We start from the raw sequence: 15,752 nt of genomic DNA on the forward strand, positions 1-15,752 counted from the left end.
ACAATATGATAATCTTTCAATTAAAAAAAATCTTACTTCTGAACCCTTATCTGTTGAAGAGCTGACACAGAAGTTCAGAGATGTTTGTTTAACCAGACAAAATGATAGAGAAAAATATGTTTTCCAACAAGATCATAAAGCTTGAATAGTGCAGGGAAACAAATGTAAAGCGAAGAGCTGTCCTCTATTCCGTCTACCAGCTCTAATTCCCCCACCCCCAGTTTGTACACTCTAGCCACTCACCTTTTAGGCAAGGGCTAGTGTCTTCCAAATTAGACTCAACCCCCAAATACCAAGACACTAGAAAGTGGCATCTTAGCATACTTTGAGATCAGACGTTTTCTGAATTTCATGGGGGCGGGGGGCTGGAGAACAGCATACCAATGTAGTGAAATCTGGAAACAACAGCATATATACAGACACAAAAAAAAGTTTGCATATTGCACAGAGCGCTTGAAGATCATAAATCTATGCATGAGAAAGATGTAGTGGAAATTTTGGGGGGGATTAGAGTTTATTTTTGTCATCTCTGTGAGACAGCTACTCATTCATCCAGATCACAGCTAAGAAAAAAGCTGGTCACAGAAATTAGCAGTTTCAGCTCAGCAGCGAAGTCGCCAGCCTGTGAAGGCAGAGAGAAATTGACTAATTAGCAATGCGCACTAAAACTTGACGGTTCTTTATAGAGAGAGAGAAGAGAGAGGGAGAGAGAGGGAGAGGGAGGGAGGGGGGGGCTCGCTTTTTCCCCTTCTTTCTTCCAAAGATGTTTGAAATCGCAGTCATTTACGCTCGACAATTTTTACAATAGCCTTGAGCCATAATTTTGCGAGTCTCTCCAGCATCCATCCCCCTGTATGGTCTCTCTCTACTGGCCAAGCACGACCGTTTCTCTCCCCAACCGTGGATTTCCTATTACTCTCGTTACGACTCACTGAGCCCCAGGCCCAAGGATAATGATGTGTTGTTTCTTGGTAGCATAATTTGTCACACGTACATTTTTTCTTCTTCTTCTCTTGCAGAAAGCTCTGCTCCCTCTCTCTCTCTCCCTCTCTCTCCCTCTCTCTCCCTCTCTCTTTCTCTCTTTTCTCCCTCTCCTACATTTTCTTGCTGTTGCTAATTCATGGTGATCAAATGATGTACGACAAAATAAATTGTAAAGAGTGACTGCCTGGAGTTGGGAACCAGAAGGTGTTTTCCCCCTCCCAAGGAGAGAGCAAACCTTTAAAAAGGAAGGACAATTGATTTTTGGGGGGGAGCTTAAGTGAGCCTTGACTTTGCAGCTGGTTGAAAGCAGGTAAGTTTCTGGCCTTGTGTCTGCCTTGTGTGTATTTTGTTCTGTCTTTTGGGTTCTTGGCGGGGGAGGGGACAGGGAGGGAGTCTTTCGGGGTGGGGGGGTTAGTTGTGTGGCAAACGCTCTTAAAGAATAAAACTCCTATTGCAAGAAATAAGCAGATGGGGGGGAAGGCAAAGGAGGAGATCAAGAAGGAAGGGGAACAGGAAAAGATGGGGTGGGGGGGGCTAGACAACGAAGCAGGGAGAGCGAGAGAGAGGTATGACCGGGTCCACTTAAAGGGAGAGACTCTGGGAGATGTTTCAGGAAAGCCAGAGCTTTGGGGGCCGGTGGGGGAGGGGGTCCTGCCCGGGGAGGGAGCTCGAGGGAGGTTAGAGTCCACCTGGAACGGGATGGTAAAGTGAGTCGAGAGGAGCCCAGTGTGGTATAAATAGGAAGCCGGCGATCCAGGACTGGCGCCAGGCAGGGCAGAGTGAGCCGCAGTGGAAGGGGCAGGTCCGGCGGGATCCCTCGGAGCCGGGCGGCGGCGGCGGCGGCGGCGGCGGCTCTCCCGGGCGGGCGGGCGCGCGGGCGGGATGTGGGCAGAGGGTCCCTTTCTGCTCGGCCCTGGAAGGTGTAATTACAGGTTAAGGACCTGGCGTATCGATTTCGCCTCGCCTCCCCCTTCCTGCCGTCCTCCGCCTAGATGCGGGCGGTTCAGACTTTTTTTTTACAGAAGTAGTTCCAGGGCCAGGAGAGTGGGGGTGCCCGAGTGGGGGGCCGCTGGGGGTTGTATCGAGGGGCTCGTAGGGAAGCTGAGGCTTCGCGCCGAGATGCTGCGTGGGATGCAGAGACCCCCCCACGAAACCTACCCCCCCTCATTGGACAGGCCCCACCCCCTCCCCCAACACCTGCCAGTTAACTTGAACTTCTCACAGTTACTGGAGTTAAAGCCACTGTTCCCGGTGCCTTGGAGACAGAACCTTTCACGTGAATCCCTCCGGGCCTCCCGGCTCCTGCTCTAAATCCACCCCAGTGGCCCCACTTCCTCCCTCCCCGTCTTCCCCGGTGCCGCCCCGCGAGAGAAGGGGAGATACACGTCTGAACTTCCGCGCTTTGAAATGCGGGGGGCGGGAGAGAGGGGGCCGGGGGTGGGGGGGCTGAAAGGATTCTCCTGCCAGGTTTAAAGGCGTCTCTGGAAAATTAGCAAAACTGAGTGGTGACGGGGAAGCCAACAGTTTGCGAGGCAGGCAAGCAGGCAGAGCCCGGGTGAGGGAAATGAGCTAGAATTGATAAGGACAGCTCCCGCCTCTGCCGAGTCCACTGAGCTGGTCCTCACCGCGCTCCACTGCACTTTCCCGGGAGAAGAAAGGGCTTTATCTGCTACCTCAGACTATTAGCCTAGGAGTTTCTCGGGGCAGCACGGATAATCGAAGGGGTTCCCAGCTTTTGGAGGGCTAAGAATCGCCCACCCGCACGCTTGTCGGGTCTCCTTTCCTACCCCCCAAACTGGACCAACTACGAAAAGCAAAGCTGCAGGCACAAGTTGACCTGGAACCTCCGCCGACGGTCGCCTCTGCGCTCTCCGGGAACCCCCGGCTCCCCACTCCCCGGCCTTTCCCTTCCTCAGGCCCGGCATGGACACGAGCCCACGAGGTGTCTCGGCCTCCGCCGCCACTTTGCCGTCGCTGCTGCCACCTCTGTCGCTGCCAAGAGCCGAGCCAGGGTGGTTTTAGGAAAGTGAGGGACGAAGTGTGTGGGCGGTGGCGAGAGGAGTAGCAGGGAGCTGAACCGGCGCCCCGACCCCAGACAGGGCTCTTTTGGTGGCGCTCACGGATTCAGTGCCTTCAGACCTTACTCCTAGGGTCGGGGTCCTGGGGCGCGCCGGGCAGGAGCCAAGCTGAGCACTGATTGTTGTTCTTCGCCCTCCCCTCCCCTCCACACCCTTCCCTACCCGACCACACCCCACCCCCTCCGCTACCCTCTCCCCTCCCTCCCATCCCCCACCCCTGTGTGCCAGGTTGGAGGAGGGTTTAAAGCCAGGTGCGCCGAGTCAGCTCGCCATGTCCAGATCCGGGGACAGGACCTCCACCTTCGACCCCAGCCACAGCGACAACCTGCTGCACGGCCTCAACCTGCTGTGGAGGAAGCAGCTGTTTTGCGACGTGACCCTGTCAGCCCAGGGCCAGCAGTTCCACTGCCACAAGGCCGTGCTGGCCTCCTGCTCGCAGTACTTCCGATCGCTCTTCTCCAGCCACCCCCCTCTCGGGGGAGGGGTCGGCGGCCAGGACGGCCTGGGGGCCCCCAAGGACCAGCAGCAGCAGCCGCCGCAGCAGCAGCCGCCGCCGCCGCAGGAGGAGCCCGGGACTCCTTCCTCCTCCCCCGACGACAAGCTGCTGACCAGTCCCCGGGCCATCAACAACCTGGTGCTGCAGGGCTGCTCGTCCATCGGGCTGCGCCTGGTGCTCGAGTACCTCTACACGGCCAACGTGACCCTCTCCCTGGACACGGTGGAGGAGGTGCTGTCGGTCAGCAAGATCTTGCACATCCCCCAGGTCACCAAGCTCTGCGTGCAGTTCCTCAACGACCAGATCTCGGTACAGAACTACAAGCAGGTGTGCAAGATCGCCGCGCTGCACGGCCTGGAGGAGACCAAGAAGCTGGCCAACAAGTACCTGGTGGAGGACGTGCTGCTGCTCAACTTCGAGGAGATGCGCGCCCTGCTGGACTCGCTGCCGCCCCCCGTGGAGTCGGAGCTGGCGCTCTTCCAGATGTCCGTGCTGTGGCTGGAGCACGACCGCGAGACCCGCATGCGGTACGCGCCCGACCTCATGAAGCGCCTCCGCTTCGCGCTCATCCCGGCCCCGGAGCTGGTGGAGCGGGTCCAGTCAGTGGATTTCATGCGCACCGACCCGGTCTGCCAGAAGCTGCTGCTGGACGCCATGAACTACCACCTGATGCCCTTCAGGCAGCACTGCAGGCAGAGCCTGGCCAGCAGGTAGGAGACAACAAAGAGGAGGGCGGGGGGCTGGGGGTGTTGGAAGCAGGAAAGGCCGGAGGGAGAGGAGGGGGGAGAGGGGTGGGCTGCGCGGGAGGCTCTGGCAAGCTTAAAACAAACGCAAACAGACAATTCAGACTGTGTGGGGAAACTTGATTTCGGAGTCCCCGAAAGGTCAACGGGGAAGTGGCCTAACAGCATCCCGGAGCTCTAGAAAGCCCACGTTCTCAACATCCCCAGAGCAAGGAATGTGGGACTTGTGGGCTGAAATTGACAGGCAGGTGGGGCCAAAGGCCGGGGCAGTTACAAGGGCCGCTCTGGAACCCTCTCTAACCAGTCCTCCCTCCAAATCTCAAAATGAGCTGGCTTAAGGAAAAGGATTCTGCAATGACAAGTCCCACCCCACTCCACCTCTTTCCTGCCTTGGGTGAGCGGGAGCGCCCTGGCGTTCTCCTCCTCAGGGAGGAGAGCTTTCATTCTTTCTGTCAGACGCTCAAGGTTTGTTGTTGTTGTTGTTGTTGTTGTTGTTGTTGACTGAGGTCTGCTCCCTTTGGAAGTTAGAGCTCCCAAACGTTTGGTCTATTCGGGTCACTATTGGAAATTCTGGCATCACAGACCCAGGCAAACTTTTCTGTCTTGTGGAAAGCCTTTCTTTTTCACTTTTAAAGGAGAGCAGAGCAAGAGGTTTCAGGATGTCAGAGTGAATCATGCCTAGCAGCGCCCATCTCTAAGGGGAGCACAGCTGAAAACTGGGAGGAGGCGAGTCATCTGGCGCCAGTTAGGTCCTTGTGCTTGTTCTGAAGTCACAAAGAAGTTGGGGACTTGTTGTTGCTCTTTGGAATATGTCTGTGTGCGCTGCAAATAGGTTTTAACGTCAAAAGGGAGAGAGAAATGATGCCTTTTTAAAATGTTGCTGAGTTTTAACTGTAGGAATTGACAGTCATATTTTATTGGCTCCAATCTTAAAACCCCTTTTAATGAGCCCTAGCAGAGCATTTCTTTCTCTTTTTAAAAAAAGAGAAACAGTATCTTCTCAGTTTCTCATGATAAAACATCATGATTTCAGGTGCCAGGCTATCCCAGCCTAATCCACCAGAGTGTTAACATGGTTTAAAAATCCATCATGCCATTTTCCCATTCAGAAGGATGTCTAACGTGGGGGGAGGGGGGTCCACTTTGTGCAGCTTTCTGGAATTAAACATTTATTTTTTAGTCGTGATGCTTCTACTAGACGCAGGTAGAAATGTTTTAAGAGGGCGCCTGGGTGGCTCAGTCGTTGAGCGTCTGCCTTCGGCTCAGGTCATGATCCCAGGATCCTGGGATCGAGTCCCGCATCGGGCTCCCTGCTCCGCGGGAAGCCTGCTCCTCCCTCTCCCACTCCCCCTGCTTGTGTTCCTGCTCTCGCTGTGTCTCTCTCTGTCAAAAAAATAAATAAAATCTTAAAAAAATAAATAAATAAATAAATAAATAAATAAATAAATAAATAAATAAAAGAAATGTTTTAAGAAAAGGAAGATATTCTCTACAGCACTGGTGTTCAGGTGAGGCCCACAGGGGTATGGGAAATCTTGGACTTAGAAACCTTCTAAGTTGATTTTCTACTATTTGTGAGGGATGAGTTAATGAATCGTGTCAATAAATGACAGTAAGACAATAGCACAAGCAAGAATTCAAACCCTTGTGTGCTTGAATAGTGAGCACAGGAGTCCAAGTGTGAATAAGAACATGGAATGTACTTTTATTTTTGTAAGAGTTTTTCATTTGTCTAAAGATCAAAACTTAGTGCGATGGGCACATGTCACCACACCACACCACACCGTTATCTTAACTTTTATCACTTTTAAATGACCTACAGGTATACTTAATTTAGCATATATTATACATATTCAGGAATTCAGACAGCACAGTCATAGTCCTGAACATAGATTTATTCGTATTTTTAAAAACATGTAAAATCTAGTAGAAACTCAGAAATCCAGAGGGATAATAAGATTAAGGCTTAACTTGTTTTAAGAGTGACTTTGGGATATGAGCATTACAAATTTGATCTTTCAAAGAATTTCCGAAGCCCTCCATGCACTTTTACCTGATAAGTATGTTCTAGGGCTCAGTGTTAGAACAGTTGACTTTCAAAATGCAAAATGCATTTTCTACCCTCGTCTGGATTCAGCATACCAGCTGGGGCCTGCTGGTTCTGTCCTGGTGGATGGCTGAGATACCAGGCTGCCCGGCTCCGTGACGACACTGTCCAGCTTCACTGGGCCATATCATCTGAAGGACGTGTAGTGGTGTCTGACCACTAAGTGCTTACAAGTGTCATGGATGCTGCAAGAATCTGATACTTCTGCGGTAGGAAGAAAACTGTGTTTTTCTTTAAAAGCGAAAGATACAGAGAAGAAAACAGTTCATATGAACCTGCTGTTGATCTCAAAAGAATATAATTTAGATTTTGTTCCATTATGGATAACTGTAGCATTTTAGTTTGGGGGGACTAATTACATTATTCCAATTTTAATTTGCAGAAAGAATGAACGACTAACCATCAAGATCTTAACTTTAATGTAGACAAAAATGCTGTAAGTTGTAACCAATAGTACTATATTGGCCCATTTATTAGAGCATCAGCAGAATATAAAAATGTTCTCTCAGACTTACATGGAGTTTAACAGAAGGATAAATGTGCTAAACAATTGCTTCTGCAAATACATCACTTTTATTGAAGACAATTGAATGGAAGTGCATTGTATATATTACTTTTTATCCACCTATAGTTTTTAAAGTCTAAACATGAAAGAATTCCTCAAATTTAGGCAAGGAGTTGAAAAATTAAAATTGACTAATCTGTTGGAAAAAGTACAAAATATAAGGAAATAGAATCACTTCAAAAAGAATTTATTTTTTTAAGAATACATGTTATCATCTATTGAAAGTAGGGCTATTAATGTAATAACAGTATTTTAAATATTTTTAAAGATTATTAAGTAATTTTGTATTTTTATTACATCTAGAAAAATAAAGCAACCCAAGCCTGAAGACTTTATAAATACCCAAATTAATATTTAATTTTTGCTCTAGTTGCTTTAGTCTTTCTGAGTATGCCATTATGCTCAGATTCATGTTTTATTTTATCAAATTAAGCATAAGAATAATAAATTAAAAATAAAAGACATTATCTTATATTCAAACATATGCATAACTAATTTAAGAGGAAAGGACTTCAGGAGACAAAAATTAAGACATTTGAAATCTTACTTCTTGTTTTCTTTTGGTTTTATTGCAAGAAATATAAAACTTAAGAAATAAGTTCTTGAAAAAGTTTCTGGAGATGTCATTTTTAAAGACTTCTAAAGCATGAAAATTTAATTTAATTTGTGACATAACATGCAGTGTTTAGTACATTAATAAGTAAATATCAGAAGACATACAGTCCAAGTGTAGCTTAAGCAATCCCAAAAGTTTCTTTTTTATTTGTATTTTTAAAATTTTAGTGCATAATTTAGTAGTTATTCAAATAAGTCAATTTGGACTGGATTCATTAACTTCTTTTTTACATTTTCATTGCATCTCACACAATGTAGCAGTTAAATAAATGCTTACTGAAAGTTGAAAGAATTAAGATTATAAAATAAGAAAGCTCAGTGTTGACTTCACCAATATGTTCCTCAATCTACATTACTATTACACATAACAAAAGGCCATTGAACCTTCTACAGGAAAACACCTGTAATAGAAAAGCATTGTTGAAAATAATCATATTTTTTAAAACATTTAACCACCAGCTATTACAGTCCCATTTACAGCCCTATACTGAAGTGTAGTTTTCCAGAGATTATATTTTATAGAAGACAGAAGGCTACCTTATAAAGATTTCACTCTGTAAAAAAGTTTATTTAAAGATTTCATATAAATTAATTTAAAAATCTACTTAAATATCAGGAGCACAATTATCTATTGGCTAAAATGATTTGTAATGATTAAAAAGCCATTAGATTTCCTAATACGCAGCTTTGATTCCTGCCTTTGTTGCTTAGAAAGTGTTTCTTTAAATGTAGGACTATATTTTCTATTGGTTCTCTTCCTAAGGCCTGAGTAACAACCTTAGCAAAGCAAACTAATCTTGTATCCATGTATTCTCTAAGTTGTTACTTCCCTTTATATCAATTTGATAGCCTCAGATTAGAAGTTGTTAGGTAGTTAGATTTTTGTATCAGAAGTTACCCAACCATTCAGAATACAATTTGTTTATTATGTGAAACAGGACCATTGATTACAAAATTATATCACAGGTATGGGAGCCAAATAGTTATATCCTACAATCAAAAGGCAATTAGAGTAGATATTAATGTGTTGTATTGGCTTAGAGGATTTACTGACAAAAGTGGACATGTTCAAATTTTAATTCATATCTTGTATTTTTTCCATATTTATGAACATGTTGGGTTCACTCATTACCTTAGCCAATTTCCAAGTATCTCTATTTTCTTAACTTAAAAACGCAGTAAAAAATATATCACTTTATTTACAACAGCTACTTTTTTTTTTTTTTAAGATTTTATTTATTTACCTGACAGAGACAGAGATAGCGAGAGCAGGAACACAAGCAGCGGGAGCGGGAGAGGGAGAGCAGGCCTCCCGCCGAGGAGGGAACCCGATGTGGGACTCGATCCCAGGACCCTGGGATCATGACCTGAGCCGAAGGCAGACGCTTAACGACTGAGCCACCCAGGCGCCCTACGACAGCTACTTTATACCAGAGGATCTTCTAAGCATTTTACAAACATTAACTTATTTAATGCTCAAAACAGCCCTAAGGGATGAGTACCAGCATTAGCCTCATTCAATAGATGGAAAAACTGGTACACAGAGAAGTTAAGCATGTTGTCCATGGTTGCACAGCTGCTAAGTGGTAGAACCAAAGTCTAAGCTGGGGGAAGTGTGGCTCTGGAGTCTGTGTTCTCACCCACAGTGTTCCGCTTCTTGCTATGAGCCTCTCCATGCTAGGATATGATCTAGTGGTCGTCCTTAGAGTTATATATAGACTTAAGACTTTCCTTTTGGAATGAAACTTGTGAGGGTTAAATATTAATGTGTCTGACTTTAAAAGAAGTTAAGGAAAGGTATTGTTCTAGGCCTGGGGTCAGAATTTTTTTCTCCTGTAAAATACCAAATAGTAATTATTTTTGGCTTTGGGAGTCACACAATCCTTGTTAAAACTACTCCAGTCTTCCCTTGTGGCGTGAAAACAGGACAATACGTAAATAAATGGGCATGGCTGTGTTATAATAGAACATCACTGTGGGCACTGAAATTCTGTCTAATTTTCACATGTTATGAAATATTCTTCTTCTTTTGATTTTTTTTTCCTCCACCATTTAAAAATGTAAAAACCATTCAGGAAGAAGGGCGTATATAAAAACAGGAGGCAGGCCAGATTTGTTCTGAGTCACAGTTTGCCAACCCCTATCCTAGGCACTTGGGATATATCAACGAACAAAATGGACACAAAATTTTGTCCTTATTCTAGTGTCATTATTCTAGACCGGCCAGATCTCAGGGGGTTTGTCCCTATTGTAGTGGAAAGAATCCCATTGATCTTTCTCCCTCTGCCTGGAAAGAATGCAAGCCTCAATAATCCTACCAATGCCAAATTAGAATTTCAAGTTTCCATAATAAAGCTTAAGAATTTAAGTGGCAATCTGAGGAAAGTAAAGAGTAATTAATTTAAAAAGTGAACGAGCTGCTCATTTTTTTCAAGCTTACTATATAGAGAACCAACTAACATAGGTTGGTCATTATTCGGAAGAGGTTTAAATATCATTTGTATGAAATTTTAATGATTTCCAATAGGAAAGTAGTCAGGCACATTTAGCACATTGCTAAGATTGACGTGCACATGTCCAGCAGACTAATCAAAGCACATAAATGAACACATGAACAATTATTTTTCTAAATGCCATCCTATATCTCCAGCTGCTTTGATCTAAGGGTATGTGTTGCCAGGACTCCGACTTCCAAGTGAGTTAGCTGGATTGGGTACATCTATAGTACCTCCCTGCCTTCTCCAAAATGAGTAACCTCTGGAGGAGCCCTCCTGCTGTTGTAGGTTTGGTTTATGTGTCTATCTCCCTCAGTAGATCAAGTGCCTGACCTTGATCTAGAAATGTGAGTTCAATTTGAATTGATACTGGTCTTAAGTATAATTGAGGTGGACACTTAGGATTTGGTCAATTAAGTGTGAATTGAAAAAGCCAATGTTGAAATAAAAATGGAGGTTATTTTAAAGATGATTGACACACACACAATGTTGTTTACCAACCACAATAGTAACTGTCACTGTTGAGTACCTACCATGAGCTTGACATATTACTTACTTACATATTCTAGTCCTTGTAACATTCTTCTCATCTTTTTAAATATTAGAAAATTGAGGCTCAGAGAAGATAAATAATTTGTCTAATTATCTGCATAGGATTGAGTTGGGAGTCAGTCGTCGTCATCTGAAGAATACTCCCTTGTTGTGAGTATATTTTATAGATATGGCTTATACAGAAAGCGAACTCTAATCTACAACTTCCGTATCTTTGTTTTACCACATCACAGAAGAGATTAAAAGTTACAACTTTCTAGTGCTTCTTCAAACCCACCCAAACAAAAGGAGTGAGAGGAATATTTTGGAAAGCCAAAATTCTTTCCCATTGGTCTAACATACTTAATTATTAGTTCTGAGATTAAGGAGCTAGGTAATGGGGTTGCTGAGATTTTTCACTACGAAATTAACTTACTAAAAATACAATGAGCCAATATATTTTAAATAAATCAATAAAAATAAGAACTTTCAATTTAACTATGAAAAATAATTGTGAAAATAAAAAACAAAACAAAGCCTAAGAGCTTGAATTTAAACCAAGAGGGTTTTTTTTTCCCCTAGATTTCTGTGCACTGGTGGAATAGTAAAATAGTATCAGCTTTGTTTCTGTGAGGACAATAGAAAAGCTATTCGTGTTGGTGATACTTACAGGTGATAAATACAACAACAGGTAGAAGCCAGAATTATAAAAATGCCTGTATACTCTAATAACATAAAATAAGATTCCTGTAACTGGAAAGTTATTTTGTTTCAAGAAAATCATTTTAACAATTGTTATGCCATAAATGTTTATACCTTCTGTCATTCACTTAGAATTTCAGAAAATATATTCATTGTTATGTCCTTTCCATTAACTTCCAAGATAATTCATGATGCATGAATTACTAATGATGATTTCTTTAAAACACACACACACACAACACTATTATGATATGGGCAGGAGAATGAGTTAACCAGAGGAAGGACTCTCAGTTGTAACATAGATGAAACAGTGAATATATCTATTTCCTTGTGAATATTAAAACGGCCTATTTAGTCACAAATAATATTAATGAAAATAGGGTTAGAACTATTTGCAACATTAGAATTAAAGCAGAAAGATACTAGAGAAAGCCTACAATCGTGAGAAAATAAAAATAGTGAATGTTTATGATGCAAAGAGAGAAAATAAATCATAGGGAAATGAAAAAGAAGAAAAAACAACAGTAAGGGAAATACAAGGAAATATGGGAAATCAAAGAAATTAGTAAAAGATAAAACCATCTGAAAAAGAAAGAAAAAGAGGACTAGCAGTGCAGGAAGATGAGCAAGGAAATTCTAGAGCCTGGAGAGTAGGTGTTCAATATTTGTTGGACAAAGAAGTACAAATTCAGAAGCATTTAAGTCTCTACATACCCAACTAATATAGTTTACAAGGTAATTGGTGGTGTTCCATTGAAAAGAGAAAAGTCAGTCCTTAAAAGAAACAAAAAAGACTGTTTCCCCAAGGAAAAGAAAAAGGTCAATCATGGTATCTTCACTCCTATAATTCAATTCAGTTCAGCAATTACATATTTGTAATCTGAGTTAATGAAGATGTTTTATTAAAAGCTCTGTGTCCTTGTGCTAGATAATGCAGTAGTTCCAGAAGTATCAGAGTTCAAAGGGGACAGTCTGCTATTCCAGTAGGAGGAGATGAAAATACAGCTGCATTCCTTGTAAAATCATCTTAATTTTCAGTATAATTGGAACTGGCAGCAGACCTGAGAAGCAAGGGGGCCTTCACAACCTTAGGTGGCTTTTCTAAATCCATGCCTATGACCTCACGACCCCCACAGTGGGAACTTGGGACGATGCGTTGCAATATACCACTAACAGGAAGTTCTGCTGTGAAATATCCCCCACGTTTGTACTGAACATAAATATATCATCCACCAAGCCCTGAGCTAAGTCCTGCGATGCAGAGTTAAACAAGACAGATCCATTGCTGACTTTGTGCAGTTTACAGTGTAAGGAAAAAGAATAAAGAATTACACAAATTAATCAGACTGGTAATACATGCTGCAGGTTAGCAAACTTCCATGGGATAACATGTAACAGAGTCCTATAACCTCACTGGGGAGACCAAAGAAGACTTTCTCTACAAAGTAGTTGAAGATGAGCTATCCAGAGTGACGAGTCTGGAGGAAGGCAGGGCGAGCGCCCAGGGAAAGCACAAGCTGGGAGAAGAGCCATGCGCATGAGCACCAGGCAGAGAAAAGTTTGGTACCTTCCAGGAACTGAAAGAAGGTGTGAGTGGCTAGGGGTTATGCAGATTCGGGAAGGGTTGTCAAAATTAAACAGGAAGTGGTAGGCCCCACTAAGGATTATCCACTACATGGCCAAATTCCATAGTGGAAAAATCAGCTTTTTTTTTTTTTTTAATTTGAACTGAGAAAATAAGCCATAGTATGGTAGAAACACTGTCTCTGCAATCATAAACCTAAATAGGTGTCCTAGGTCCACTTTAGCTGAGCCCCCCCATCAGTAAAATAGGTTAATAATTATAGTTCTACTTGCAAGGATAACCTGGCACTGGCCTGAGACAATGAAGAAACCATATACACAGAAAATGCTATTTAAAATCGACTCATTAATTTTCAAAGATACAATAAGCAAAATTTACTTGAATACATTTTTGCCTAACAAGAAAACTCTCGAATATATCTGTGATCTCACTGGAGCACAGAATTAGTCAGAGACTTTTCAGACCAGATGAATGAAGTTGAAGGAACCCGAAGGTGAACACGAGGACATCAGAAGGAAATGGGAAAATTAGACTTTCTGGTTGCTCTCAGTAATTTATACATAATTCTTCGAAGGGAAAATGATGGCCTTTTTAGATGTAAAAGCCTTCCGTCTCTTCCATTCATAGAGGAGAGTCCCTCTTCTTATTTTAATCTCCTAAATTCAAGCTTAGAGGCTTCGCCCGTTTCCTGCTGTCCCCTGAGTCCCTCACGTACGTATGTCAGGTCCTGGGCTCCCAGGGCGCCTGTGAGCGGGTTGGTAAATTGCACCTGAGCAGGGACTCCGAACTTCCTCAGAGCTCAGCTGGGCCACCGTATGGAGACTGGCTCACTGGAGGCTGCAGAGAAGTGAACTGAAGAATTACAGTCGGTTTCACTTCCCTGCCTTATGTGCCTTCAGGTGCCTCTGAAGACAGGCGAGGCCAGTGAAATGGAGAGGAGGAGGAGGAAGAGAGACAGCACCAATATTAGAGAAGAAAGAGTCCTTGCAAATGTAGGGGCAATGTAGAAGAACGCGGATAGGCGGATGTGTGTACGTGTCTGTGTGTGTATCCACAGGAAAAGTGCATATTGCCGGGTGCTGGCTTTAAGTTTTCTGTGCAATGATTTCTGAGATGTGTTTTTAGCAGCCAAAGGTCTGTTTTGTACATGGCAATGGGAGCGGGACAGTCAACAATTCAGTCTGGCACCGAGTGAGGAATTACTAGGTTGGGAGGGTCAGTTTTTCACCAGAAAGAAAGTAATCACATTTGTAAATCCCGCTTAGAACAAAGCGGCAGACCCCTCTCTGGCCCTGATTTTTAGCCCCCCTCAGAACCAACCACACCAGAACATCCTGGGCAAATGGGAAGGATTAGAAGAGAGAATGTAAAATCTGTAAGTCTGAGACAGAAAGTTTGAAGGAGAAACTTTAATGCTTTAATACGCAGACCAGGACCTCAGCCCTTCCTATGTCATATGCATTAACAGGGGGGTTCACTGATGCTGTGCCGGATCCCCGACAATACTGGTGTATTCTGTAGAGGCAGAAGTGTGTGCCCGTAGCAGAGACCAAGTGGGTGGATTGGTTACCATGACAACTGCACCGTCAGTGGCAATCCCTGTAATCTCCCTGTTTTAGGGTTTTCACAAGTGTTCCCTCCAAAAGGACATTTGTAGATAGGGACTACGGAGTAGAGCTAGGAAATACACATGAGGGGTTATGTTATAATGCAAATATCTTAAACAGTTCTTTAGCATAGTAATTGAGACCCGAACATCACACAGATGTGGGTCAAATCCCACCTTGACCACTTACAAGCTGGCTTTCTTTGGGTGATTTACTTAACTTGTTTTCAGATTGCTTATCTATAAGCTGTACATAATAATACCCACTTCATTTGGGCAGTTCTGAACGTTGGAAGAATGTATGTACAACACTTCACATAGTGCCTGGCTATGAATACTTTTATTTTTATGAGAATAGTTCTATTTATATCTAATTTGCTTTTCTGTTCACTTGTTAGGACTCCTAATTCCATACAATGTGTTCTTTCTAGAGCTGGATTATCCCAAGTACAGCTCTGATAGAGATAATGTTTCTGCTGAAAGTTTCCATTTTATACACCTCTGAATGAACGACAGAGCCTAGGCCAGTCTTGGAGTCTGTTCCATCCTCTTTTTTTTTTTTTTTAAGATTTTATTTATTTATTCATAAGAGACAGAGATGGAGAGAGGCAGAGGGAGAAGCAGGCTCCCAAGGAGCAGGGAGCCCGATGCGGGACTCGATCCCAGGACCCTGGGATCATGACCTGAGCCGAAGGCAGACGCTCAACCATCTGAGCCACCCAGGCGCCCTGTTCCATCCTCTTGATCTATCCATGTCAGCAATTGGAAAAGTTAGAAAGATCATGGTGGATTCACGTTGAATGGCTTTATTAAGCTATAATTTAAGTAATACACAATTCCTTTTAAAGTGTAAAATCCAGTAGTTTTAGTATATTCAGAGTTGTGCAGCCATCAGCACAATTAATTTTAGAACATTTAGCAATCAGACCCCATCTCCTTCCTGCCACAGCACCAACCCCCAACCCAGCCCTAGGCAACCACTAATCTATTTTCTGTCTCTAGAGACCCATAGTATTGCTTGTTCTGGGCACTTCAGATAAGTGGACTCACACAATATGTGGTCTTTTTTCTGGCTTCTTTTAGGTAGCGTAAGGATTTCAAAGTTCATCCATGTTGAAACATGTAATAGTACTTCATTCCTTTTTATAGCTAAACAGTTTTCCATTGTATGGATATGCCACATTTTATTTATCCACCAATTGATGGACATTTGGGTTGTTTCCACTTTTTGCTGTTACAAATAAT

The 15,752-nt window shown here is 43.4% G+C and overlaps 1 protein-coding gene across 1 annotated transcript in view; it reads left to right on the forward strand.

Moving 5' to 3' along the window:
• The first annotated feature begins 3,333 nt into the window (after positions 1-3,333).
• The window catches only part of KLHL14 (kelch like family member 14), a 94,298-nt gene continuing 81,879 nt past the window's right edge, over positions 3,334-15,752 (forward strand). The window contains exon 1 of the mRNA XM_045886390.1: positions 3,334-4,268. Within this exon, the coding sequence (XP_045742346.1) occupies positions 3,334-4,268 (935 nt within the window). The remainder of the gene's footprint in view (positions 4,269-15,752) is intronic.

This window comes from Mirounga angustirostris, unplaced genomic scaffold, assembly GCF_029215605.1.
Source record: "Mirounga angustirostris isolate CCGP_5_RB_7025 unplaced genomic scaffold, mMirAng1.0.hap1 SCAF_14, whole genome shotgun sequence".
Classification (NCBI taxonomy): Eukaryota; Metazoa; Chordata; class Mammalia; order Carnivora; family Phocidae; genus Mirounga; species Mirounga angustirostris.